Consider the following 24,305-nt stretch of genomic DNA (forward strand, 5'->3'; position numbering starts at 1 on the left):
CTGATCATTAAAGCACAAACTTAATAATCATTAAAAACAAACATATTTTCTCTTCACAGCAGCGATTTGTGACACATCTTTGTTTCTTGATTCCAGTGCTTTGACATATCACAAGTCAGTATACAGTATTGTGACAGTAACAATGACAAAAATATCAAATGTTCATTATTTCCTTTTAGTCCTGACACATGTATGTGCATGCTGCCACTGATTAGCTTAATGCTATGTGTGTTTGCATGTCAGAAACATTAAGACTTGAATAATAAATAATCTCATAAAACAGCCGACAGTAGAGAACGTACAAGGATCAGCAAGCAGTCTGATTGTTTAATTTACAGATTACTAAACCAGTGTTTGCCTAAATCCAAACACTGTTTTATTATAGCATCGTGACAAAGGTCTTCACTAAAAATCAATGTCCTCTGTAATGGTCTAACCTCTTAAACTTTTGATTTTCCACTTACATTTTCTTTGAGTGATAAGAAAACTTTTCCCCACAGAGGTTGACAGTATCAGATATATTCCATATCAGGATATGGAAGCTGTATACTGTAAGACTTCATGTCCACCTTTCCCCAAATTTTAGCCTGACATATTTTGAGTCTCTACTAGAATTCAAATAAAGTTCTGTGGGTCTGAACAATGTTTTGCTGCAGGACCAACTTTGTAAGGTTAAGAGGTTTGCTTGATATCCATTTTTTTTTGGAACACTCAGTGGACTGGGTGCATCAACAGTAGCTACTAGGAGAGAGAACATTTGGTTGTTCAGCCAAACACTGGAAAAAAACAGAATGGATATTCAGATAACATGCAGTTTAGAGGCCTCCATGTGTACACACCTGGCCCACTGTGAGTACAGTAGAAAGTAAATTACAATTTCAAAATGACATGCTCCATACATTTGGGGCCTTCCACCCCCCTCTGATATAAATTTAGATGAACAGGATAGGTGTTGATTAAAAATGCTTCTAATGTCTCGAAGGTCCTCTTCTCTAGTGGTTGATATGAGGTGCAGAAGCCTACACAGACACTCAAGTAATGGACTTATTTAAGGAACTTAAATGAATAGTTTCCTCAGTGTCACATGGGCTGGAGCTGAAACTGTGCCCAATCAAATGTTACTGATATAAGTTTGACGTGTGGGATTGCGTGATTTCTTTGCCTCTTAACATGATAACAAGAACACACAGTGTAGGTGATGTGAAGCACCTCAAACCAGGATCAGCTGATGGTTTACAGTTGCAGAGATGTGGTTTCAGTCCAACCTGTGCCAACCAACCATTAGCAAGAAAATTAAGAGCTGCAGATAGACTAAATATGCTCATCAGCACCATCTACAGGCAAGACCTGCAACAGCTTCAACAGTGTTGACACCTGCAGGCAACAAATGTAGTTTATATATATATATATATATATATATATATATATATATTACTTTGCAGGCAGAAAGAGGGGGTCCTAACTACATTCGATGAGTTTAAATTAATTCTTGACCATAAACAGCAGTTGACAAGTGCTCTTCAAGGGATAAAGAATACAAAAAAATGCAGCTCAAGTCTAAACTGCGGCTGCTGTTACTTTCTTTTCCTGTAGGTGGTGCAGGTTGGCAGGTGTAGAACTGATCAAACAGCTTCCTCATGTGGCAAAACTACAGCCTGCTACACGTGAATGAGTGAGTTTGAGTTTGTGAGTGAGTTAGTCCAGTTCCATAACGTGCTTCACATCTACAAAATATAAAGTGTGGGTATCACGGTATCCACTGACAGTGCAGAAATATTTCACTTACTGTTTCGGGAATTTCCAGTCTGAAAAGCTTCAGGAATGCATGAAAATTAAGTAAATAAAGTGTGTCAATTACTTATAAAGTCAAATTCTTCCACCCTACCAACACAATCTTATACAACACAGACACTCCCACACATACACACAGAGAGATCCCCCACCAAACAGCACCCTTCACACAAACAAACACCCACAACCGTCTGTAACCTTGTGTCAACCAAGGCCTGTCCTGTTCCCAGGCTTCACCGGCCTGCAGTGTCCTCACTGTGAACACGAAACAGCCACTGCTTGTTGTTGAATAACTGTTAAATATTATCCCGATGACATCGATATTGTTGGATATGCTTCTCTCTTTCTCTTTCAAGCGCGACCGGCAAACAGAGGTGAACGGAGTTTCCTGCCGACCGCTGGTCGCCCACAGGTCTCAGGACACCACAGGAGTCATGTCCCATAGCTGCAGATAAGCATGAGACATAATCAGTTGTCATGGTTGCCAGTTTGAACTAGTTTTTAAAGGGAAATTGATGCTGACTATTTCTAATGAGAAATTAATCCATATGATCTACGTCTGTAAATATGGAAGCAGATTTCTGGAATATGGTTTGTTTCATATGCAAGTTTCTGGATCTGACACTCATAATGCCATATTAAATGTAATATTAATGATGAGTTTTCACAAAATGTTACTGTGTGCTTGCATGTCTAAACTGAGACTCATGAATACAACATATACTGTTTGTTCCCATCCAGACCTTGATAACCTTGTCGGTGCCAGAGGTGAGCAGATTCCCAGTGGTGGGCTCATAGTGCATGTAAACAATGCAGTGCTTGCTGTCGTGGAAGGTGGCTGTGGGCGCTCGACTAGAAGACACAAAAGGAACGCCAATTACTTTACTGCGTGAGCACTCAGAACGCAGAGAGCACAAAGGTTCAGTATATGACAACAACAGAGGATGATTGTTACTCACTCCTCGTCAGTGATGGACTCGTGGCAGCTGTCACACACACGCACCTCGAACTCGAAGCCCATGAGGGGGATGGTGGAGCGTTTGGACGAACATTTGCCACACACTGCCTGGCCACACTTCCTGCAGTGGTGCTAAAGAACACAGGAGGACTTCAACACGTCAGCTTGGATTATCAACAGTCTCAATTCTTACCAAGAGTTAGAAAAAGGGTTAGTAGTAGCCTAATTATCGCACTCCAGTCGCTGTTTCCTAAAACAGGAAGGAAAGCTGGCAAAAAAATAGCCGACGCTGTAAATGCGTATAACACAACACTTATCAATATCACTTCCCCATCAGTCAGGCACAAGATCTGACCATAATTACGCTTGTTTTCCATAAACTGCCGTTGCTTTATCCTATTATTATATTAGTTGCAACCCTGGCAGTGGTAAGCAATCGTGAGAGCAAATAAAAAATATAAAAACATAATTCAAACTGATTGACATTTTTTTATTTTTGGGCTATCAATTCATTCCAAGTCAAAACCAAAAGTCTGTAAAGTCACAAGACATTTTAGATTTTGTCAAGTCAAGTGGCACCGCACCAACACTGGACTAGTTTAAACACGTCTGTGTGACCTTATGATATTGTCGTTTACTTGTGTTTTATGATCACATTTGTTTCCATATTTTCAACTCACTTAGCAATAGAACGATGGTCTCAACCTCCTCTGTTTTCAAAGTATTACAATCTACTGTGCATGGTTGTGTACTGCTTGCAATGCGGCTTTATTGGTCCAATTCTCAGTTTTATTTAGCTTTTTGTGTGTTCTCAAGAATTGAAAGCGAAACACAGACTTCATCTCCAGAAACACCAAGTGTGTTGTGTTTGGTTCTTGCTACAGAATGTCCCTGAAGTTTGCTGTGCAGGCAATTGTTTTTTAATTTATTATATTATACTGTATCCATGAACTCTGGATCCCACACAACCACACACTAGAGCCCGACCGATATATCGGCAGGCTGATATTATTGGCCGATATTAGGCATTTTCCAAACTATCTGTATTTTTTTTTTTTTTTTAATATTCATTCAGAACCATTTATAATAACAAATGACAAATGATTCTGATAATTGCGTAACTGGAAGAGTCCAAATAGACCAGACATTACGGACTGGCTTGAACTTATGACAGAAATAGCGGCCTTTGAACTTCTAATCGAAAGGGTGCAGAATGTTCCAAGCAAAAACAGACAAGCATGGATGTCTTTTCAACATAGTATTACCACTGACTTTTAGAGGGGAAGTGGGGCATTTGTGGATAGAGGATGATTATGGATGTGTAGGCACACATATGTGTGTTTAAATATCTGTGGGTAACAGTGTGTATGTAATGGGTATGAGGATGCTGCGCGGGTTCCTCTTTTTTTGGCTGCCTTTTATTTTTATTTGTTTCATCCCATTGTGTTATTTTCTATTGTTTGTATTTGCAAATGTGAGATATTACATTTGTACCATGTATATATGCAGTGTTTCCTCTAGGATTTTTTTTTAGCAGTGGGGGCAGGTCTGTCCATTACACAACCACAATTACCTATTTTGGCCATACACTGTCATATTGACCGCTCGGGTTTTCGCGGTTTTGTTTTTAATCTTTTGGTGGTTGAAGATGCATCTTGGTTGCTTAGTAATAATCATAGTCTCTGTCAGAGAAACGTAACTAGCGGTCTCGAGTAACAAGTGTGGGCAATGCATCACCGATGGGCCGAAGGCAAAGCCAGAGTCGGTAACGTAGGCTACGGCGTGGATGGTTCTGAATCAGAAGAAAAGCACCGGGCGATCGCCGCTGTGTGAAAAGGCGCAATTACAGTAAGCGGTAGCTGTCTACGTGTTCATATAACTTTATACATGCTACAACTGGCTGGAATCATTGCACACAGCTGAGAGCGGAGTTTATGGAGGAAAAAAAGGGCAGCGGCGCACGGTCCGAGCTGCGCTGCGCACCGCAGCAGACACCAAATCGGAGGCAGTGCCTGCCAGGTTAGGTTAGGTTATAAATGTTCAAATAGCATACTTTTAATTGTTATTTGGCTGTGAATTATGTTGAATGAATTTCCCCCAAAATGTTTCATGAATGTATGAAATAATCACGGTTTAGGCTACTATGCCATGATATGATATCAAGGGCGTTGTATTGAATCAACAGTCACGTGCAATTTAGCTAGCAGGTGAAGGTGAAACTAAAATGTGCGAGAACTATAGACTAATACAGGCTTAAATTAACTGACAATATAAGTTATACGACTTACAGTTGTCAAGAATGCACACATGCCATCTCAACCGGGTCCTCCGGACAGCCTGTCTCTTTTTTCTCCGAGTGGCACGTGTGCCCACTCATTGACGCGCTCTTTACAATCACTGCTGATAGATGGCTTTTTGTATATATATTTCTGATACCGTGGCGGGAGAAATCTAACCGTGGCGGACCGCCACTTGCCAATCAACATAGAGGAAACACTGATATGTGTATGGTGTTGCATTACCAAAATAAATAAAAAAATGTTAATGAAAAAAAAAATGAATTGAATATTCAATATATATATATTGAAAATTGAATATTAAAAAAATAAAATAAAAACGCACGAAACCCCCTTCAACCATGTTATGAGTGTTGCTGTTGCATAGTTTGTCCACCAGAGGGCGCTTTTTTGTTTTTGTTGTTATTGTCTTTTTGTTCAAAGGACTTTAAGTTTCATATCTTAAGTTTGTATTTTTATACATTTTATTTTATAAAATATTTTACTTTAATATATTTTGATGTTCCTCTGTTCTATTGAGACAATAAAACAAACTATTATTTTTACACTGCATTATCATATTATTTTAGTGAGGACTCATAAATAACTACATATAACTAATTTGTTTATGTTTTGTTAAGCATTTCTGGATTTAAAAAAAAATATATATATATATATCGGCCGATATATCGGAATGTCGGGTTTTTAAATCATCAAATATTTGTATCGGTATCGGCCTTAAAGATCCTTTATCTGTTCCTGAGATTGAGACAGTATAACAGCCACATGACGTCTGCTGACCATTATTGTAGGAAGAGTTGTGTATGTTCTTTTACTGGAACGTTGTTTGGGATAAATTCAGGGTTTGGTGGAGCTAGTTAGTTTTTGTGTCTGATGATTTATAATTATGGAACCTTTAATATAGTGAAAGGAATACAAGAACATTAGGAATGGGTTTGTACAGTACCTGTCGCAGGCCGATCTTCTTGCTGTCCCACATCTGTTTGAAGTTCCAGAAGAAAGGCTGCTCGCACTTCTGACAGGAGTCACTGTCCAACCACTCTGGGGTCTGTGTAAACACAGTTTTAAAATTAAGTACTGCATCAAATTAAGACTTCCAATATAAAGAAAAATATATTTAAAGCACAACTTAAAAAATAAAAAAAAGTGAAAAAAGAAAATTAAAAAAAAGAAAGAAATTTGATAAAAAAAATAAAACAAACTATAGTATGGTACAGAAGTTTATCTGACTTTTTTTTTTAAAAGTGAAAGGAATACTTTAACATTTTGGGAGATATGCCTTTTTTGAGAGGGAGATGGAAATCCCATGTCCATCATGTGTTTATTTTTAAGGAGCCAGGATGTGGCTAGCCGAGTTTAGCGGTCTTATTTATACAATGAATCGTATTTGTGTAATTCCTACAAAAACAGGAGTATGAAATCTAAAATTGAAGTTATTGGGAAAGTTACGTGATAGAACAATTTCTTGATAAACAAGAGATTATTAATCCGCCTAGTACTTCTGTGTCTCCTGCGAATTTGGGCCAAACAACAGAGACTGAGGCACAACAGAATGACACTGAGTGACTCTTTGTTAATAAAGAAGCAATAAGGCTTAACTGTGTGGAGAACAGCAGAGCACAGAGGGAGAGGAGAGGATGTAAGGCTGAAGCTAGACTGTATGTGTTTGTTTGTAAGAGAGAAAATCAAAGAATATTCTGCTAATCTGGTGACTTTTCATTGGATCTCCGAAAATAATTTTAATCTAGAGTAGGAGGTAGAGCAAACACATCTGCATTTTTATATAACACACTGATCTGTATAACAGTACAGTATGTGCACATGTGCAAACAGGCATGAAAACAGCACACACATGACACATTCCTCCAGTTTTTTTTTCACGTGTCACAGTTCACAGATTAAGTGTGAATGTGTGTTTGTGTGTTGGGTGGATGTCACACTCCATCAGTCTGCTGCCTCCTCTTCTTTCTCTCACCTCTTGTCGTGTAACATCCATGTTCCAGATGACGATGCCTCCATCTGAGCTGCAGGAGATAAGCTGACGAGTGTGTGAGGCGTAGCACAAGCCCTGAACCTTGTCACTGTAAAGTATGGAGCAGAGGGGTTTGTGTCCTGGCATGTTACCATGAACAGAAGTGGTTAGTATTTTTTTAGACAGTCAGAGAGATGGGCTCTTTCAGACATTGATGGTTGTAGACATGCACCTTGTTACGTAAATCTGATATCAATTTTAAATGTTGGTTTCACTAGTGATGGTCAAATGAAGCTTCGCGAACCAGTGTCCTTACTTTCTGAGCTCACTAGATGGCGCTCTCAGTTAAAAAAAAAAGGTGAAATGAATGGGTGTTTCAAACCCTTTTTTGAACCGAGAGCGCCATCTAGTGAGCTCAGAAAGAAAAGACACTGGTTCGCGAAGCTTCATTTGACCATCACTAGGTTTCACGTCTGAATCAGCACCTTGTTCATTGTTAACGTAAAAGTCACGGTGGCCATCTCACTAAGTCACACCTGTAATATTTCTCTAATACTTTTAACACGGCAACACGGTTTGAATTCAATTAGGGCTTCTTTTTTTAATTTAATCGATTGATCACTTGATCTAAAAAAATAAATATTGCGAAAACTGCGCTCACAACTTCCTAAAGCCCAAGATGACAATCTGACGATTGGAACATGACGATGTTGGTTTGACTGTTTTGTCAAACCAACAGTCCAAATTGGCATTTTTGGCATTTTTTTCCAACGATAAATCCATTATCAATATAGTTCATTTTTTGATGATCGACCTCAACTCTAAATTAAATGCAAACATAAAGGTTAAATATGCACAGGGAGAGATTAAATGCATTTTGTGTTTAGATTCTTAAGATCAGTAAGTCATCATGCCACCTGCATGAATGAATCATGATAATAGGAATATCCAGAAATTAGGAATTAAACCAGAGTCCCAATTTACAGCTTGACATTTTATGTACGTGCACTGTCTGACTTATTAAGAGATTGATTTTGTGCCGTTGTAGCCTTTCTGTTAAACTGACAGCATTCAAATCAGACATATGGTGTGTTAGAAGTTTTACAGAAATGTTGCTTGTTGATTGTCTTTGCAACTTTTACACAACGTTACTCTGGGGGTTATTCAAACATGAGACAGACTTGTAGAATTACACAAAAAAAATTGGGCAAAAAAAGAAACAAGGTGCATGTCTGTAAGAGGCTATGGTCTGCTTGATTTATACTTTAATATTGCCTCATATTACAGTTTTTCTCAGTCGCTTTGGTACATTTCTCGAATCATTCTTAACATTTGCAAACCAGTAAGTCGATTTCTCAAAACAATTATTACAAACGGCACCACACAATGGATGACGTGCATAGCCTGTAACTAGTCCAAATCTCTAGTCCATTCCTCAAAAGTAAATTTTGACTTTATGTCGATGAACATGTCAGTGCCGTCAGGATGTCAAGTCCTTGTGTCATTGTTCACGAAGAAGATGCTTAGTTTTGTCAAAAAGCTGTTCTCAATATAAAATTGTACTCTTTAGGTATTTTCTGATGTACACTATGGCTACATTTTTGATGACAATGATTAAAAATGCACAAGGCTGCTCGTTTTCTGTATGACATTCATACATTTCAACAGTACAAAGTCACATTTCTTTATGTGACATTAGGATTGCAAGGGATTGGACAGGATTCACGTTTATGCTTTTATTTTTTCAACAAATTACAGTGTCATTGTGATTCAGAAAGAATAACACAAAACTATGTGTTTTCTGTTTAGATATGCTTGCCAATTGAAGGTTCATTAGGTGCACCTCCAAGCTATTTTACATAGAGGTTGATCATTGGTTGATCTAATGTGTCACACAATCCCCTTCATTAATGGAAGAGATTCACCTGAGAGCAATTAATCAATTCTGGACAAACTCACAACAACAGTCTGTAAGAACAATTGGAACGTACTGTATGGGAAACTTGCTTGACCGATTATGACAATGAGTTAAATCATTTAAAGACATATTCAATGAACTTATGCCTAGATGTTTTGGGGGGTAAGACAAATCAACAGAGATCCAGTATATTATATTATGAGCAACATGACATGAGCAATTGATCATGTAAAAAACAGCAGACAGTTGTACATGATCAAGAGCATGCATGTACAAAAGCAATTGTAATTTGAGCAAAACAATGATAAATTGATTTTATATTGTGCACAAGTGACTAGATCATGTGAAGGTTGAACAAGCAGTTTTGAGTGTGTCAATTGTGATCTGAGAAATGTACCAAAGCGACTGAGAAAAACTGTAAGCATTCAACACAATAAAACACAAAAATAGTAGAGTACCACAGTGCCATAGAAAAGACAATAACAATCTGTAAAAAACAAACCAAAAAAAATACTAAAACAGAGAAGCACAAAACAGAAACGCTAATAATTACAACTTATCAGTTTTTGGTTTCATTCAGATGAATAACTGCTACAGTAGGAGACACATTCAGAAGTAGATGTTTGTGATTCTTACTGGTGTCCTTGCATTTCGATGGCGGTGCCTTTGCGCCCTCCGATATCCCACATGATGATGGAGTGGTCTGAGCTGCCGGAGAACAGCACCCTCTGGACCGGGTCCCAGCACAGCGCCGTCACATTACCTGGAGCAAAGTACAACACACGTGATAAATGTAGGAATTTAGGGGTGTCATGCACTGGTTCTCACAAGTTTTTTTGTTTTCTTCCTTAACTGATTTTATGTGGTGAGCCCTCAAGTCTCACCACATGTTAACATGCCTGACTCCTGTTTGCATGCCATCTCTTTTTTTCTGCTTTTCTGATATTTCAAATGACAGTCAATGAATACCTAAATATGACAAACATCCTTTCACGAAATTCAAGAGCTTTGTTCCTCATGGCCCTAAACTCATCTTAAAACTAATTCAGATGTCTCTTTATTCTTTAACCACAATCACCAAGCTGGTTTCTAAATACTTTGAATTCTATTTAAGACACTGTGAAAGACGTTTTTCACTGCCTTTTTTTGAAGCAGTTTCCACAGTGACAGGCGCAAAAGATTTTATTGATCATTCAGGACCATCAGGGATCTTAATATCACTTCTTAACTGGCTGAATAAATCAGCAACCTGCCTGAGGACAACAGAAGTTGACAGAGGCCATCTAGCATCAAGTATTATGTGAACTTAATGCAGCTACCGTACGAACCTTGGTGGTTTGTGTGAGGTTCCTCTAAATATAAAATAAAGCATACGATTTAATTTTTCTCTTCCTTTATTCCTTTTCTCTCTTGACAAAAGCTGTTGCTGGCTGATATTGCTGCAGAAAACTCTAATTGTTTCATTAACATGTTTATTTATCTCTACAGTTATCTTCTGTACAACATCTGAGTAAATATTGTGCAAAAACCGATGACAGTTTTATTCAACGATGTTGTAGCTCATGCAATGTAGTTTGGGCAGAGGCTGCAAGGATTCAAAGCTTCATCAATGTGTGTGCTGCAACAAAAAATGACTTTCATTATGAATCAATCTGTGCAAAACCCCAAAATATTAAATTTACAAAGATGGGAAGAATCAGCAAATCAGTCGACTATCTGATTAATTCTTTCAGCACTAGTGTGTACAGTGTGTGTCTGTGTGTGTGTGTGTGTGTGTACCAGTGTGTCCCTTAAAGGTGGTGACCAGGCTGCAGCTGTCCTGCTCCAGCTTCAGGATGGTCACCTGACCAGACTGGTCCCCTACGAAGGCGTGTCTGGTCTCCACATCAAACCTAGGATAACATTAAGGTCGAAGAAAAAGAAACTGTGTCCTGCTGAAAAACTATTCATGCCTTCATCTTGGATCTTTATCTGTGACTGGACCATAAACACAGACCAAAAAAAGCCAAATCTCACTGCTATGTCAACACAACAACTGAGCTGCACAGTGAGTGAACAAAATCCTTTTATCGGTGTGTGAATTACAACATGTAAGATTTGAATCAAAGCCATTTGGATTGGCAGCGAAGTGGATGACCCTTAGCTCTTTCGCTGGCCATTTAGTCAGTCCTCTTCTGACCTGGTTAAGTCACTACAGACCAAAATCAATACAACACTGCCCGCACTGTAGGAGGGAAAAACAATGACTGCACAAGGAATAACCTATAAGATTTCCATCCAATCTAAATCCTTCTGCCTTAAAAACAACAAAATAATAGCAATCTAATTACTGGAACTTTCAATTTACTTTCTCTCTCTGGAAACCTGAGATATCCTGTGTCATTACTAGTGAGCACAGGCGATTTGCAAGCGAAAAGACATCTAAAGATCTAGATCAGTGGTTCCCCTAACAAATCAACCTTTAACAATATTTGGAAAATTGAGAAACAAAAGAGCAAATTAAGTCAAACTTTTTGAACATTTCATTAAAATAACATCATTAAGGACATGCAGCAAGAGCTGCAGGTTTCCTTTTACTTTTTTACTGCTGTGCACATAGGACATGTTAAAACTTTCCTCAAGCTGCATTTAGAATTTAGACACAAAAACATCTCCAAATACCAGAGATCATGATAGGCTCAGTCATATTTTCTAGACCCGTTTGCTTTAGGAGCATCACTCGTCTAAATATGTCTTCTATCTTATACGTTGTTAATAATAATGTTATTTTGATGCTTTCAGCATCTGTTGAAATGAGATTCATTCAAACTTGCTGTAGTTATGCCATTTATCCCCAGGTCGAGAGCGCCCTGCCTGCAATGGCTCTATGCTAAGCTATGACTGTTTGATCAGCAGCACTTAAATTACAGTCACCAAAGGGCTTCTAAAACAACCTTAAAGTAGATGTCTAAAACACCATAGCTACTCAACATGCCATACATTTTCACATGCCAGTTACAAAATTACACAATTACACTTTACACTCAGTACAGAAACAGCCCTTATTATTCCATCTGAAGTCACTCCAAACAGAAAATGTAACTGTCACTTCTCAGCCTCTCCTCTCCCGCTGGTTTTAATGCCATGCTAACTAAACAGGTTAGCAGGTAGAGGCTAGCATCATACCAGCAGTCTGATGACCTCACAGCAGACTCATTGGTATGGATCAGCCTCGCTGCTGAGCACTCCACAGCCTTTCATCTGGCCATTACTGAAACCTACTCCGACCGTTTCCTTGACAACAGCATGACTGATGCCTGTTGTTAGGAACGAACTAACTTGAAGCTAATCTCAATTGCCCTGTCTTATGTTTATGTGGCCTTAAAATAGACTGTGTTGTCATAACAAAAAGCCAGAGATTTTTCCCAGTGCAGAGCACCAAAGACGGCTCGTCACTTTCCACTTGGTTACGTCCACTCCATTTAGCAGGAAGCTTGGCGGTCAAGTTCATTGAGCGCCCTCTAAGGGCAGAGTAGCAGACAAATCAAGTAAACAAACAGACCAGGATGGGCAGAAAGGGCATTAAAAGGATACTGTAGTCCTGAAACACAGGCGGCGGTACGATACGTCCCCAGCTGCTGGCCGCTTTCTGAGCAGTGCCAGTTGAAATTTTTGTCCTGACCGGTGCTCAGAAGCCACTCCATCTCCAACACAAACAGGACCACGGTCACTCTGCCCTGATGGGCTGCAGGAACACAAAAACATACATAATAAATAAAACATATACGATTATTTTCCCAATTACATAAATCACATTGCAGGGGCATACCCAGAAATATTGGATAGGGTGGCGTCAAAAATTTCAAAACAGTGTATAATCAACAGAAATGCACTTTTTACACCCTATTATGGAAACAGCAACAGGGTGCAATAGTAAAGAACAATAGTCCAGCACCACCAGATTCTTTTAGGAATGATCTGAAAACAAATGCAGAGAAAGTTGCTTGAAACTAGTGTAGAGATATCTACGGTTTCACAGTACACAGTCACACGTGACACAGTGACGTGTGATACACATCTTTACATAAGATCACAGAATTGCATACCATGAAATGTCAACTATAAATATTACTCTGCATTCATCTAAAAATCCATTTTTCCAAGGCTTGTATGCGCATTCATACAATAAAACACATCTAATGTAGTTAAGGCTGTAGGGGAGACGTGTGATCGACCAGTAGTGCTCTGGTCCAGTTATTTCTGAGTGAGTTATAAAAGAAAGAAATGAATTATGAAAACAGATAGAGAACAAACATTCCTCAGGCTGCAGGGTTTTTCAAAGCCTTCAGTACAGATAGCAGAGTAGACTATATTACAGTCCTTCGAGAAAAATGTTTTGTGATTTTTTGTGATTGTTGCGGGCAAAAATCCTTGATTATGCGGCATATTTTCTTAAAAAATGCGATGGAATATGCGGGATATTTATTCAATTTTATGTGATGAAATTGCGGGAACTTGCAAAAATTGCGGGAACTTGCAAAAACTGCAGTTTGATGAAAAAGTACGGTGGCCGGGAAGTGCAATGCAACATTACAAAGAATGAAACACTTTTACATTTTGGAAAACAAATTTACATTTTGGAAAACAAATTTACATTTTGGAAAACAAAATAACATTTTGGAAAACAAATTTACATTTTGGAAAACAAAATAACATTTTAGAAAACAAATTTACATTTTGGAAAACAAAATAACATTTTAGAAAACAAATTTACATTTTAGAAAACAAATTTACATTTTGGAAAACAAATTTACATTTTGGAAAACAAAATAACATTTTAGAAAACAAATTTACATTTTGGAAAACAAAATAACATTTTAGAAAACAAATTTACATTTTGGAAAACAAAATAACATTTTCGAAAACAAATTTACATTTTAGAAAACAAATTTACATTTTGGAAAACAAAATAACATTTTAGAAAACAAAATTTACATTTTCGAAAACAAATTTACATTTTAGAAAACAAATTAACAAGATGCAAAACACTTTTACCAGTCCCGAAACAAATTTACAAATGACAGATTCTTCACGGAAGGGAATGTACCACATACCGGAAGTGATGAGGTGTTGTTGGTGAGCCGCGTCAATTTGTGTTGTGGGTGTGAGTGATATGGCGTGAATGAAGTTTATGGTGACTTTACGTGGTCGGTGTTTGGAGTTTTTATATGGCCGCGACCTGACGGAAAACACAGGGAACGTATCGACAGGCAGCGGCCGGATCGGAGCTACAGCAGGGGGTCAGCTGAGTCCGTCTGCAGCTGCAGGACCTGGAGCTCACTGCCCATTCCTGGGAGCCAAAAACCGACACCAGCGCAGCTGGAGACCCAGGCCGTATTGCTGGGCCGCTGGAGGGAAGGGAAGCCCGGGAGAATCAGATCCAGGACTGAACGGAGCGGACTGTCACAGCCTGCTGAAGTTTAAATCACAGGTTTCCTAAAGGGAGGAGTCTGGCGGGACTCGGACTGTGGACCGACGAAACCACGACTTAAAGTCGCGTTAAATAAATAAATACATGCAGAAATAAATGAATCATTAGTGGGGGAGTGAGCCTGGACATTTCAGTCTGTTTAAACTTCACTTTGAAGCAGAACCTCTTAGTTCAGAAGGGTGAAATTTCCGTTTGTACTCATATCTGTGAACTGATTATAATAAATATTCTTTGTATTAACACATTAATTAGTCTCTTTGTCTTTTGTTTAAAAAAACTAGAACATCGCATGAGATTTTGACGATTTATAGTGATTTTATTTCCGTTAGACCTTTGCCTACATTGACGCGTGATGCATTAAGGACGGCCCATAGACAGTATATAAGGCAGTGCCTCCCCTGTTCCAAGATGGCGGCTCTATTGACGCATCGATCCATAACTGCCGTAGTCAAGGCGACATGTATACAAAACCTCATCACTTCCGGTGTGTGTACATTCCCTTTCCGTGAAGAATCTGTCATTTGTAAATTTGTTTCGGGACTGGTAAAAGTGTTTTGCATCTTGTTAATTTGTTTTCGAAAATGTAAATTTGTTTTCGAAAATGTTATTTTGTTTTCCAAAATGTAAATTTGTTTTCTAAAATGTAAATTTGTTTTCTAAAATGTTATTTTGTTTTCCAAAATGTAAATTTGTTTTCTAAAATGTTATTTTGTTTTCCAAAATGTAAATTTGTTTTCCAAAATGTAAATTTGTTTTCTAAAATGTAAATTTGTTTTCTAAAATGTTATTTTGTTTTCCAAAATGTAAATTTGTTTTCTAAAATGTTATTTTGTTTTCCAAAATGTAAATTTGTTTTCCAAAATGTTATTTTGTTTTCCAAAATGTAAAAGTGTTTCATTCTTTGTAATGTTGCATTGCACTTCCCGGCCACCGTAAAAAAGAGAAAAAAAAGCAATTCCCCCAACACCTGTTTTTCGATGATGTTCACGTTGCGTAATTACGTCACCTCATAACGTTCCCATGGTAACAGGGGAAAATGGCTACTCTTGTGTGAAGTAAACGCAAAATTTTTCAACTTTCTGCTAAGATATATGTGACTTTTTTTCAACAAAAATGCAGGGATTATAAAAACATGCAAGCCCTGCATATTTTGCGCGGAAACCGACAATTTTTGCAGAAAGTGCGTATTTGAAAAAATGCGGCCCCCGCATCAATATGCCGACTTTGGCTGATTATGCATTGAATTATGAATATCGCATTTTTCTGGAGGGACTGATATTAGCACTGAATTGTCCTGAAACTGCCTAGTAATGCATTCATTGTGATAAATAATTTGGTCCACGGATTTTAGAGAATAGTGGAATTTTAGCAGGGGGACAGCTCCTAGAAATTAAAAGATTTCAAAGCAATAAGGGAGTAATGAGGGCCAAGGAGCAGGTCAGTTACATATTTTAAAGATACGCTTGATGTTACACATGAAGGTATGACACAAATGGATGCACATTAGACATCAGACAGTTAGATATTTGTCTTTTTAAGACTTTTTGTGTCCAAGAATAAAGAAAATTATATAATTCCAGATTTTTTATTTTCCCTTTAAAAAGGGGGCAAAAGAGAGGTTATTATTTGTTTGAATGGGGTAACTTATAGGTGCTATAAGTAGATTTTTTATCGCACCTTTTAAATTATTCTATGAGATAATCCCAATTTGTCACGGTCTCTTTTTTTGGTACCACCACTGAAAGTAACCAAAGTCAGACATTTTCAAATCTTGTACATATGTGCTTTATCGGGTACTTTCAAGCCAATAACTGCCACGATATTAACAACTTGATACTTGAGGCGTGTGGTCTGACCACGTGGTAAATCCGAAATGTTTTTACCTGATCCGAACGGCCACACTCGAAGGAAGAGTGAAGCCGGCATTGAGAGAAAGGGGAAAAGCGATACAGTATATATATATATATATATATATATATATATATATATATATATATATATATATATATATATATATATATATATATATATATATGGGGATTTTCAGACAGTCTGCTGGAACGCATTCATAGTGTTTCTGAAGCAATTCCACCACATGACAAGCACTTTTGACAGAGTATAAAGGCCCCTAAAAGTTGGCTTTGTGTTTTTTTAATAAGAATGTCTAACTCTCCAACTGATGTAAAGTGACAACATTAAAAACAAATTGATTAGACTAAGCTTTAAATATTTGGAAAATTGAATTTTAAGATATTTTACCACTGTTTCAGGAGTGGTATCTATTGGTTCTCTTCCAGACATGAGTGGCACACCCACCCACCCACACCCCCTCCACACACACACACACACACACACACACACACACACACACAACTTCCTGTCTCACCCTGGTAGGTGCTTGCTGGGGTCATCTTATTGTAGTCTTCTGACAGGATGAAGTCCTAAAAGACAGGAAGTGGACATAAATGTTTCACAGTGACTAAGGTCAATGACTAAGGTTTCCAAATGAATGTATAAATGGCAAACAAATTATGTTACTGGGTTTAAATTTCAGTATGTACGTACTTGATTATTGCAAACACATTTGAAAAAGTTTAAACTTTTCACTAAAAATGTGATTATATTTGAAGCGTAGGCCTTCCTTTTGCAGTCAGATAAATACTTTCCACCGATCTAAAAAAAAAGTAAATGCAAATTTCCTAGGTAAAATAAATAACCCTGTGCATAGGCGAGTGAAAAGACGCTCTTGGACTGACATTGTGATTTCCTCTGAGGCCAACACAAAATAATAAACAATTGTCGGTTGCGTGAGATAAAAATTCCTAGAAAATGTTCCGTTAGGTCACTGTCATGACATTGTGTTCGGCCAACTTGTTCCAAAACAAACAACGCCCTCCATCTATGAACTTCTCAAACAACAAAACAAAAACTGGACAGTAAAAAAGATGCTGCATCTTAGAATAGACTGGCCTGTACTGTGTCATACAACCAAACTACTAGTGAAACAGCAAGGAAGCCAAACAGTCTTCAGTTGAGTAAGGAAAAGAAAAGAAAGCCCAAAGGCTTGTGTTTGTAGGCGAAGCAGGCTCGGTGGTTTGTCTTACACAGATACTTCCAGTATCCATCCCCAAGGACAGCCTCCTTGTCTCTGGGTTAAAGGACATACAGGAGCATGATGCTGGAGACACAGAGAAACAAGAATAATAGTGAACATTCAGCCTGTATGTATGCATGTACCCTTTTTTCTCAGAATATTGAATAACATGACTGTTTTTGGAAGGTTTGGTGTAAGATAGAATCTCTAAAGAACTTAATTTCTGTCGAAAACTTGTTTGTCTGATTTCATGTGGTGAAAATAGACCCAAAATCAATATCCTGTACATAATTTAGACCATTTAACCACTTTGGATGATGTTGTGTTGTTGCAATTTCCTGAATGTGATAGCTGGGGTTTGGGGGATACAAAAAACGTAGGACCAAAGTCCCTGCAATTTCACTTAATCTGAAAGTTTTCACAGAGCACAACAAACATGAAAAACGTGTGATGAAGCAAATCAAAGATGCCTTTATGTATGAAAAACTCAGAGAATTAATCCCTTCTACCTATGTAATATACATATTTAAGTTAATTTCAGTCAAGATTAAGTTAATTTCAGTCAAGATTTTCACCCTATAAAAAAACTGAAGGACAAAATGTAATTGCTATATCCGTAAATCCTGAAAGTAGTGATTACTGTGTGCAATTTCAGTTTTGATATTATTTAACTAAAATGTGTAATATATGCAGCCTCTGGCACTGCTGTTGTAAGCTACAGATACTGCTGATGGCAGCATGGAATTTCCTTCAGTTGCACAACTGGAGGGAAACGAGGACAAACAGTGTCACAGACATGCAGCACTGCAGTACTGAAGAGAGGAGAGAAGAGAGTCCTGTAGTGAATGATCCTACAGGAGCTCAGATGCTGAATCCAATTTCAGGAGCATGATAACTCTGCGTTGTGGACCGCACAGTGGAGTCTGTGTAAGTCATTATGTTCGTGGTGATGACTAGAGACACTCACACAGAATGAAAGCAAACACAGAGGAAGAGCGAACAAAAACAGGAATGAACAACAGGCCTGCTTAAAGAAGTACATGTTATCTGAACAAAGTTAGTTACTGAAGTTACATACTCGTGATTTATTGGATTACACACAACAATCATTCATCTTACTCAAACACAGTCATGCCTTTGTTTAAGATATTGCCTTAAAACAAAGGCCATAAATCAAACATTATAACACAGGTAAAATGTACATATAAACATATCAACAGTTACACTTGCACACACTGATTGTTCATGTATTGTCCAAGTCTTGTTTGCACCAAGCCTATATTGTTGTTTTCAGTTGTCTGTATCTGTCTAGCCCATGCTAATGTCCTGTACCAATGTTTTTGTCCTCATGTGCCGAAACTGTATTGTTGTTTTAGCTGTCTGTATCTGTCTAGTCCATACAGATGTCCTGTACAAATGTTTCTGTCCTTATGTACTGTAAGTTGTGTCCAATGTTTTAGGTTTCTGCAAAACAGGAACCTGCTGGAAACCAGTTTTTAAACTGAGTCAGGCCCGTTTATATTGTAACTTAATGTTACTTTTAACTTTACTGTTCCCTAATAAATGAAAGAAAGAAAGATACTGTGGGTTAAAAAAAGAGTGAGCAAGAATACTTACTTGACATAGTGTGGTAGACACTGGGCCAGTACTGGCCACTGTCTCTCTTTAGCCATACCCGAATTGTCCTGTGGGGTAAAACCATAATGTTTTAGCATCTGCATTACCAAGAGCCCTTATTGCATCTGAGTTGTAACGCTAAACTCTTGAAGTGTTGCATTCTCGGTCACTTTGTGCTGTGTGTAACAAGGCAAGACAGCAAACATTATAAAGCGGAACTCATAATCTATCATTCAGATGTACACTGGCGTAGTCGTGGGATAGTTTTGGGATAGAGATTTGAAATTGACCATTTTTTGGTTGAAACTAGCAACACTGAGTGGTTGGTAAACCTCACTTTTTTAGTTTCTCTCACTGGTCATCTGAACACATTGAACAAAAGCTTGCAAGAAAAAAACGGTGGGCTTGTGTTGCAAGTGTATACACATGAAAGAATTTGTTATGAAGCTTTTGACTTTTTGGCAAGCAGATTAGCGATGGCAATGCGGTACACTTCCCAACTCCTGCGGAAAAACGATCTCAACATTTCGGTGAAAATGGGGAAGTATTTAACCAGCTTTTTTTAAGCTTTCTCTGCTAAAGTTATACAGGAGAATGTGCAGTTAAAGCTTAGTAAAATCTAATGTGATGATACTCTCCAAAGTTGCCACCAGCAGCACCCAGTGAAATCTAATAGTGAGAAGATCATCTTAGTACAGATTCAAGTTTAAACTCAATCATTAAAATAGTCTCTTAAAAAAAGGCTCATGGGCCAGGACTACACTTTGTTCTCCATGTGGCCTCTGGCATGAACAGTTTGGACACCCCAAGCTTCACAGCCTTCTTTTCCCAGCTTGTAAGTCGCTAGGTAATACCACAGTGTTTCCTCTATGTTGATTTGACCGTGGTGGCCCCCCACCACAACATTTCTGCCCCCCATGGTATCAGAAATAGGGCTGCATTGTTAGAGTGCATGTCGGAGAACGTTTGTATTTTAGGTGCATTATTTACATGCTGAAGTAGTTACACTGCATTAAGATAATGTAATTAATAGTGGGTTTATTGTTATTTGCTACAGAATGCTTAGCCTATATCTCAAGATCAAAGTTGGCCTATATAGTAACTCAAAAAATACACAACTGAAAATATGCCTCATTCTGTGTGTGAATAGAGGTGAATAAATATATTTGTTTGTGTTGCAGCAAAGTGTCAGTTCTGTATGGTTAGTTCATATTTAAGACATATTTTACCCATAAAAAATGTTTTATTACGAGTGGATACTGAAATGTTCCAGGAAATGTATATATGATATATTTCACATATCTTAAATTGCATAGTTTCTTCTATGTTTATCTGTACTATGTACTATGTTTATTGTGACTGTTGTGACCAGTGATGGAAGTAACGTGCTACAAAAGTAACGCAATTACTGTAATCTTTTCCTTTTTGCTGTAACGCAGTAATATAACGCATTACTAATAAAATTTCAGTAATATTATACCCGTTACAATCTCAGTAACACGAGTTACAACATGGACATTATTTTCAGGAGTTTTTTACGCTGTGTTGAAGCGAGCTGTCCCGTTACTGTTCCTGTGGGTTAGAGCCAGAACCAGAGACGATATAGCAGGGGCGATTCTAGGATCAGACCTTTAAGGGGGCTCAGCACCTAATGAGAATCTGACACGGATACAGTGCCTTGCAAAAGTGTTAACCCCCCCCTCTGCTAAATCAGTAATTTCACTGGATAACAATTAATATATTTATTTATTATTATAATAGAGAATAAATGTCAAATATTGAACATGTGAAAAAACTATGAAAGTCCCTCTATGGACTATCATTGACTGGGTTACAGGTGCATAGCATTAGCGACAGCGACACAGGATATTAAACCTGTTTCTTTGAACCTGTAACTGTTTGCCCTCTGTCACTAACAGAGAACTTCGCAAACTCTAACTTGAAGCACAAAAAAACATTTTTTTTAATTAATATTATTATAATTTTTAGGGGGCCTGAAATGAAATTTAGTAGGGCTTGAGCCCCCCTAAAAGGGGGCTAAAATCGCCACTGCGATATAGGGACATCTGTGTCCTGTCAGTGCCGACAGCAATATGATCGAGCAACTGACAACATGTCGGGAATTAATGTTTAGTCTTGCTACACGTAATATCATTACATTTTATCAGTGGTGGAAAGTAACTATACCGTAGGCTACTTCGATTCAATTGTAAGGTGCTTTTAATTGAGTATTTTAATTTAATCCTACTTATTAGGCTACTTCTAGTCCACCACAATTCAGAGTCAAGTAGGCTATTGTACGTTTTACTTAACTATTTATTTTATAGCTTTAGTTACTTTGCAGATTCAGATTAATAATACAAAATAATATGAATACATTATGATGTATATAGTGGATAAAGATGAGACTTTGTTGATCCCGTGGTGAAATTCACAAGCTACCTGCCAAGTCATACTTCTGCTTTTATTTTAGTAAAAGTAACTCAAAAGTAACGTAAAAGTAGTGTAAAGCATTACAATTCTGAGACAGTAATATTGTAATATAACTAATTACTCTCAAATGACAGTAACTAGTAATCAATAATGTATTACATTTTGGAAGTAACTTGCCCACTGGTTGTGACTGCATCAAAATACCAAGACAAAGTCCTTCTATGTGAAATCTGGCAACCAACCTGATTCTGTTCCTAAATGAGTAAATATAAGTAATTAAAGACAACTTAGATGTAAAGAGGTAACAGTAACTGTGATTGCACAGGCTTTACAGGGCATACAACCTTTGAACATGTAAAGGATCACACCTACCCTCAAGCACTTGCAGATGTCAATACACTGGACACACACACACACACTCACACACACACACACACAATACACAACACACAACGTACAACACACACAGCATCAGGCAAGTGTAAAACTGGAAGAGTGAGGGGAGAAATGAAGTGCTCTTGTTTCAACTATAGTGACCTCTTTAAGGGCCCCAACCCCAAGGTTGAGAAACTCTGTACGGTAAAACCATGTTTTACTAGCTTTTAGTGCCATAACATGTGAAACACATGTTATAACACATGCCCAAACTGCTCATGTTTTTCTTCTGAATCGGTTCATTTTTGGTAGCCAGCAAGCTCAGGTTAGCCGTTATTAAAAATGATCATAGCCAACAGTAAATCAGATAGTTTATGTTTTATTGACGTTAAGTTTACTTGGATAATGGTAAATAAATAATAAAAAAAAAATCATAGAGCATACATTTACTGTGGATGACTACCATGAAATGCGCTCATCTAACACTTTAGGGGATGTTTTCTTTGTAAACAGCTGGACTGTTTTCTGTATGAAATTATTAAGCCAGGAGTTCAATCAATGACCGACATGAGCGGAGACATTGTTGGGGGGGGAGCCAGTGATGGTTATAAATTGGGATTTGTAGTCTAGCCGCCGCCCGGCTCAAAGCATAACGTTACCTGTCTTCGGACACGCTGATAACGCCGTCTTCCTTGGGAATGATGACCGCCGTGCTCACAACGTCTTGGAAAGCTTCGATTTTGCTGAGTAGACATGGCTTCCGAGCCTGCGGTTGGGGTTGAATTTCGGCCGCCATGAGTTGGTGGTGCCCTAACCTCCGTCTACGGTTCTGGCTCCGGGAAACATAACCCCCCACCCCCCCCCGGTCCGACTGTAAAGCCTTGGCTAGTAGCTGCTAGCTAACTGTCAACAAGCAGCACAGTGTTGTGACGGCTGCCAGAGATGCTGCCAGTCAGCTGACAACACACACACCCGCCTACAGTCAGACACCATGCATTTCCTGTAAAACATAATATCAAAATAAGACTTCCTGTCAAACTTTTGCTTTATTTTGTTGTATTTTCAAAATAAAAGCTTCAGATTAGTCAAGTGTAACTTTAGGCATGCAAAATTAGGTTTTGTGGTAATACAAAAAATAAGAATAATAAACTATTTATATGGCACTTTTTTTAGGTTACCAAGTGCTTTACAGAAAAAAACACCATGTTTTTTTTTAAACAATTAGAATTGCAGACGACTGACTGGGAAACCTGTGACACCGTTGTTAATGACTTTATTAACATTTGTGGTGTAGGCTATTACAAATATAGAGTAGACTACTTTTTATTAAGGAGTTATATTATCAATGTATTTTGTATGAGTGTGTTGGGTGGTCGTCTCTTCAAGAAAAACGTGATACTCACTGGCATTTCTTTATCTATAAGGCTATTATTGTAAACTACCACACATAACTTCTCTGTTACTCAGAGGGAATCAAACCGTCTCTGCTGATTGGCTTTTGCTTCATGTTCCACGATCTTATACTCTGAACTTGGAAAATGCCTTTTAACTTAAGAACACCTGACTCCTGGAACAAATTTCAACACTTAAAATCAACTCACTTGTGCCATTTGGACAATTTAGAAATCTGGATTTTAACCTGCAAACGTCTACTTGTAATTGCTTTACATAGGCCATTGTACTTTCTTTTGCATCCTTATTATCCTACTGTGATTGATTGATTGATTGATTGATTGATTGATTGATTGATTGATTGATTGATTGATTGATTGATTGATTGAGGTGTCTTTTTTCAAATATCATAAAAAAAACTTTCTAACTTGAAAATTAAATGAAAAGAACTCCCACCATACTATGCTGTTTCCCTATACACTTTTACTATTTTAGGTGTTGATGGTGGATTTACAGCTAATATCAGCAATGACTGATAAACTGTAGGCTAGTTCCCAATTTGTAGGCCTATATCACTTATACGACATACAACACTTTGCTTTATTGTTTGTTCCCTTTTTAATATGTTTATTGTTTTCGGTATGTAGCCTACCTACTAGGCTACCAGGGCAAATTCCTTGCAAGTGTAAACTTGCTTGGTGGCCTAACATCTGATTCTGATTCATATCAGCCTGCTTTTATGTTGAAGGCAAATAACGTTAAGTCTCTTTTACATTATTCTGGTGTAGCTTTACACATTTCACTGACGGGGGGCCAACCATAGACAGTATATAACACCATGGCCAACACAGTAATCAAGTCTGCGTGACAACAAAACATCCCACTTCCGGTTATGACTTTCATAGTAAAACCCTCACAGACAATCCTGTATGTTTTAGTAACGTTTTTGATCCAAGCTAATTATTAGACCTATAATAAAACATACAGA

The 24,305-nt window shown here is 37.9% G+C and overlaps 1 protein-coding gene across 1 annotated transcript in view; it reads right to left on the reverse strand.

Annotated features, from left to right (window-relative positions):
- wdfy2 (WD repeat and FYVE domain containing 2) overlaps positions 1 to 22,896 on the reverse strand; it is a 23,675-nt gene extending 779 nt beyond the window's left edge. Inside the window, exons 1-12 of the mRNA XM_039818130.1 lie at positions 22,585 to 22,896; positions 19,118 to 19,185; positions 17,511 to 17,584; positions 16,793 to 16,847; positions 12,510 to 12,660; positions 10,716 to 10,828; positions 9,573 to 9,699; positions 7,022 to 7,127; positions 5,993 to 6,094; positions 2,751 to 2,881; positions 2,535 to 2,643; positions 1 to 2,236 (exon numbers count right to left, since the gene is read on the reverse strand). The exon at positions 1 to 2,236 is cut by the window's left edge and continues 779 nt beyond it. Of these exons, the coding sequence (XP_039674064.1) occupies positions 2,207 to 2,236; positions 2,535 to 2,643; positions 2,751 to 2,881; positions 5,993 to 6,094; positions 7,022 to 7,127; positions 9,573 to 9,699; positions 10,716 to 10,828; positions 12,510 to 12,660; positions 16,793 to 16,847; positions 17,511 to 17,584; positions 19,118 to 19,185; positions 22,585 to 22,721 (1,203 nt within the window). The 5' untranslated portion in view covers positions 22,722 to 22,896 and the 3' untranslated portion in view covers positions 1 to 2,206. The remainder of the gene's footprint in view (positions 2,237 to 2,534; positions 2,644 to 2,750; positions 2,882 to 5,992; positions 6,095 to 7,021; positions 7,128 to 9,572; positions 9,700 to 10,715; positions 10,829 to 12,509; positions 12,661 to 16,792; positions 16,848 to 17,510; positions 17,585 to 19,117; positions 19,186 to 22,584) is intronic.
- Between the last annotated feature and the right edge of the window lie 1,409 nt (positions 22,897 to 24,305).

The sequence above is a fragment of the Perca fluviatilis genome, chromosome 12 (genome assembly GCF_010015445.1).
Source record: "Perca fluviatilis chromosome 12, GENO_Pfluv_1.0, whole genome shotgun sequence".
NCBI lineage: Eukaryota > Metazoa > Chordata > Actinopteri > Perciformes > Percidae > Perca > Perca fluviatilis.